Here is a 5108-nt window from a genome sequence, read left to right as displayed (position 1 = left end):
GCAGAGCAGAAGAGAGAAGAAAGAAACTGCAGCAAAGAAGGACGATGCACGTCTAGTCTCTTGGGATAGGAGAAAGGCAGAGGTCGATCTTTTTGATGGACGGTGATAAAGAATGATGAAAAGGAGAGAGACGACACAACGGAGAAAAGAAGAAACAGTAGAGCAAAAGAGAGAAGTCAGTGGTCATAGTCGGTCTTGGAAAGAATAGGAAAGAAAAGAAAAGAATAGAAATCGCAAGAAGTCAAGAGCAGAAGGTCGAGAACATAAAACGAAAGACCGGAAAAGACGCGACAACAGGGGACACACACTAATGAGAAGAGATCTCCTCCCGTGACTACTACGACTACGACTACGTCTTCTTCCTCTAATTAGGAGTGACAACCCCAGTGATGAAAAGAAAGGCAAGAAAGAGATCGAAAAAAAGGCGACAAAAGATAATGAAAAGAAAGAGAAGAAAGAATCTCTCAATCAAAAAGAAGAAAGACTGACGCCAAGGGCTCCTCTTCTCATTATGATGACCCTACACACGCACACACATGCTTCATTTTTAGATGAAGAGCGACTAGGAGACAAAGGAGGAAAGAAAAGAAGAAAGAACAGAGTGAAAAAGAGATAGAAGGGAGGTCATAAGAGACCCTTGAAAAGAAAGATCATCTATCAACCCAACCGGAGCCGACAGCGTCAAAGAGAGAGAGGAAAGAAAGAAGAAAAACTGATGGGCATCGTAAAGATTGCTCGAAAAAGAAAGAAGAGAGAAGAAGGACTTCTAAGCTCTCTCTTCTCTTCCTTGAGTCTCTTCTCTCTCGCCTCCTGCTTTTCTAGCTTTTTGCTTCAAAAGAAGACAAAAGAGAGCCTTTTTCCGTCTTTTTCACCCCGCATTGAAGAAAGCAATGGAATTCATTCTAGAGGGGAGAAAAAGATACAAAAAAGAAGAGAAGGCAAGAAAGCAAGAAAGAAAAATGGGCAAGAAAGAAAAAGAGGAAGACTAAGAAGACATGCACATCCTTCTTCTCACACTCCCGGTCTAGCTTATCCCATAGCCATCTGTTGTGGTCCCGTCACGGATTTCTATCAACATCATCCTCTTCTGTATTAGCTTGTTTGTTTCTTTGATCGAAAGAAAGCCTTGTCAACCTTAAAGAGAAAGAGAAGAAAAGCCCTAAAAGAGAGAAAGAAGAAGGATTCTAACTAAAGAAACGTAACGTAGTCAAAAACCTATAAAGATTCACTCAACAAGAACAACAGCGGGAAGAAGAAGAAGAACAGGAGCAGGTCCTACCACCGAAGGAAGGCCAAGACAAGAAGGGAGAGAAAGAAGGAAGAAGAAGACCACCACCTCGAGCCAAGTAAGTCATCGTCGGAGGGGTCTCTCCTTGTAAAGAAATCTCTCTGTTCACTTCTTTTTCATATTCCAGATGAAAAGAAAAGGTTCCTTTCTGTATTCACGAGAAGAAGAACGTTTCTGTCTTCATTCTCTCGAAAGGGAGATTTCCCGAGAGAAAAGGGAAGCTCTCTCCCAATACAGATGACGATAATGATGACGGTGGATTTGGATGGCCTTGACGTCAAGGGGAAGAATCTCTCTCTTTCTCTCTCGCTTCTTTCTTTCATTGTAGCAAGCTGCTACCTTCTCTACCAGGAAGTCAACTTCCTTTCTCGAGCCGTCATGGACAGCGTCATCTCTCGATCTATCAAGACGGATGACGGATGATGAATGAATGACGGAAAGGAGAGAGAAGAAAGGAAAGAAGATGATATATGTTGCAAGTGAGAGGGGTTGTTGTTGTAGTTGTTGCACGGGGGTGATGTTGGAGAATGGTAAATGGGACCGGCCGACCCAGGAGGGAGATAGACAGACAGCCGGTCTTCCTCTCTCTCTATTCGTTGTCTTCTTGTCTATGCTTGATTTTCCTCCCCTTCTCTGCACTTTTTCATAGGGAAGGAGATTGATAGAAGGTTTGTGACTGTGTTTGTGCTGAAGAAGCGGAGAAAAGTGTATCGATAGATGGTGAGAGAAGACGAAAAAGAATGGCAAGACATAGACTCGGAGCGAAGATGGAACGTTACTTCGCTCGCTCATGGGAGGCTTCGTTCGGCCAGAAAGCGAAAGAAAGAGATCTGAGGAAGGAAAAAGGAGACAGGAAGTGCTGAGAAGTAGGACAGTCTTGAGAGAGAATAAGGTAGAGGGAGAGTTGTCGAGAAAGATACAGAAAAGCTTTAAGATTACGCGAGAGAATGATGATGCCCTTCTCTCGGGTGTACATACACCCCAAGGCCAGACACGAGAAAAGACGAAGCTAATCGAAACAGATCTCTGTTTTGTCTTCTTTGTTGTTTTCTTCTCCTGCCATGTTAACAATTACAGAGAAGATCAACCCAGCAAAGAGAAAACAGGACAGAAGACGCCTAGTACGCAGCGGAGAGAAGAGCTCCAGGCAGATGCTGACCGTGAGAGATCAGACACGTTAAGAGGTGTCGCTCGTCTTCTCTCTTCTTTACTTGAGTTTTTGTCGATCTCCGAATGAAGAAAAAGGAGAACGAAAGAGGAGACAGAAGTTAGAAAAGAAGGCTCTTCGAAGAGGTTCTTCTCGTGTCTCCTGTCTCTCACTCCGATCATCCCAACCTCCTAAGATACCTGTACCACAACCTCGCACTCGTCCACGTTTTGACGTGGTTTCTCTTCCTTTTTTTCTCGGAAGAGGGGGGACACATGAAATTTGTCTAAAGGAGAATGAGGCGCACATATGTTTTCAAGATTAGAGAAGCACGACCTCTCTGAAGTATGTCTGGCCACCCGGTAGATACTAGGGGCTTAAGACATGATGCGAGAAAGGTCTCTCCACCCTAAACCGCTACATAACATAGACAAAGTCAATCTCCCTATAGAACGACCCGGCTTGAAGCACCATGACGTTCCAGCCTCTATAATGGATCTCTCTCCGCGCCTCGTCCGCCTTCCTACCGCGTCGCTCGCTGCTTGTCAGACCAAGACGCATGGTAGTTTAACGAGATTAGTAAGTAAACGTCGGCAGTACTCATAGACACACAGCAATACATACAATCCATGGATACACCGAACTCATCCTACAGCAACACATAGTGGTGATGGAAATCTGTCGTTTTTCCCTTCAAGCTTCTCAAGATCCTTTCAGTGTCATAAGTATTATATCTTTCATGAATAATAAATAAGAGAGAACAGGATTCATGTAGAAGGGGGGGGATGCTCACAAGATGAAAGAAGAAGAGCCGACTCCTAAGCGCCACTTCTTCCCTTTCTCGTTCTTGTAGATGGGGGACTAAAGATACGAAAGGCTTTCTTTAGTGCCGTCAGATCTTAAGTTGCTCAGGTCGTTACGGCTCTTGTACGACGGAGAAAAGCCGCTACTGAGGAAGAAAACACACTAGGAAAAAAAGACTCCTCATCATGTGTGAGGTCTACACAGCACGGGTCGAAGCAGGGGTTCGCCTGTCCCTAACTAAGACTGCTACAAGCCGTCGTAGGTAGATGCCCGATACGGCCAATCATAGAGTCCAAATAACACTCGAGCCATGCGCGCGTTTGTGTAGAGAGAAGAGAATCCTAGAGAACACAGAGAAGAAGAAGGGAGAGGAGAACGACGATTTTAGAGAAGGACAATGATAGCGAACTAGATACTCTGGGAAGGAAACCAATCCCTCTTCGAGGCAAGAAGAGCCTTGAAGATGTCTTATCTCCATTGAAGAGATCTGTTTAGCGTAGTCTACACAAGGAACCACTGAGTGGAGAAGATACACTTAATTTTTTTTTCTTCAACCCTACAGAATTCTCTAGATGGGTCTACCTATCTATCTACCTCGCTCAAGCTGTCGACCCGATCTGTCTATCTGCTTTTACAGCGAATCTTCATTTTCGAGAAGTCCGGAGTACAGCCGTAGAGAGCACCATACATAGGGGTGTGCTGAGTATGATTGGTCTGCATGCACCGAGAAGTAGAGTATACCATAGAGACCAACTGCCGGAGGTCCCTTTTGCCCCCCCCTTCCCTTCTCCCAGATGGCCGTATCAATCAGCAGCTGGTAGAAGGCAAGCATCATCCAGAGCTATATCCCACTGTCTTTACTTACAGGGGTTGCCAAGAAAGACAAGAAAAAAAGGCAGGAGAGAGACTTAAGTGTGGACCAGCTAAGTCGGTGACAGAAAGGACGATTTAGATGAATCCAAGAGATTCAGCTGTGTCTTTTCGAGACGGAAAGAAAAAGAAGCAAGAGATAGGGAACTCGAAACCTCAAGGTGGGATTTAAATACCAGCTGAGGTAACAGGAACCGATCAGGACTGCAGTAGACGTCTTCCTTTCAAGAAGTAACTTTCATATCTTATGGCCATAGTATGGGGCAGGGTATGACGTTGTAATTTCTTAGGCTCGTCTTTTCTATGTGTAGCAACGTGAGGAGAAATGCACACCCCTCGTCTACCTTCAGGTGTGCATACGCTCTAATCTGCGGTGTGTCTCCACCCTAGTGGACTCGAGTGTATTGCACGGAGCGTATGATAATAGTTCCCCATACAAACTCCTCTCAGGGCTTGAATAATTTATCCCTCTGTGGTCCTGAGAAGATAGACGGAAGGTGTACGAAAAGTGAGAATGTGTCCTTCTCCTCACCTCAGTCCTTTCCACTAACTGCTATTTACACGTAAGCACATATCATCAGCCAGCCGGAGTGGGCACGCGGGTAGCAGTACATACGGTGTGGTTGTCCAAGTGAGGAGACAACGTGAGATTTCATAGAAATGAAGGCACCCCCCTGCCTACACGATTATCTTCGTCAAGTGGCGAAAGAAGTTATCTCCTTGCCAGTTGTCGAAGACAATCATACGTGATTAGACCAAGAAAGAGAAAGATGTACTAAGTCGACTCCTCCTCTGTCCTCCCTTGTACCGAGATCGGTTCCGACTGCTACGGAGGGGGTGGTTGGGGGGGGCGGGATTTTTGGTCTTCTTTGTTGTGTTGCTAAAACAAGCATTGATTCTATTATTAGAAGCCTCTTTCGAGAGAGATTGTCGAGCTAGTATGGAGATGTGCTCGAGGAAAGCCTACGAAAGAACGGGTGGAAGAATGACCAACGCAAA

The 5108-nt window shown here is 45.2% G+C and overlaps 1 protein-coding gene across 1 annotated transcript; it reads right to left on the bottom strand.

The window, feature by feature from the left end:
• Positions 1-34: 34 nt before the first annotated feature.
• Positions 35-1580, bottom strand: CSUI_008582 (uncharacterized protein; the record flags this gene model as incomplete). Its single annotated transcript, XM_068068710.1, has 1 exon — positions 35-1580. A coding segment is annotated over one exon (174 nt), but the record flags the coding sequence as incomplete, so codon positions are not given.
• Positions 1581-5108: the final 3528 nt, after the last annotated feature.

The sequence above is a fragment of the Cystoisospora suis genome, assembly GCF_002600585.1.
Source record: "Cystoisospora suis strain Wien I chromosome Unknown contig_4858, whole genome shotgun sequence".
NCBI classification, from domain to species: domain Eukaryota; phylum Apicomplexa; class Conoidasida; order Eucoccidiorida; family Sarcocystidae; genus Cystoisospora; species Cystoisospora suis.
Note: the sequence above shows the minus strand (reverse complement) of the source record. Positions and strands in the feature narration are given on the sequence as shown.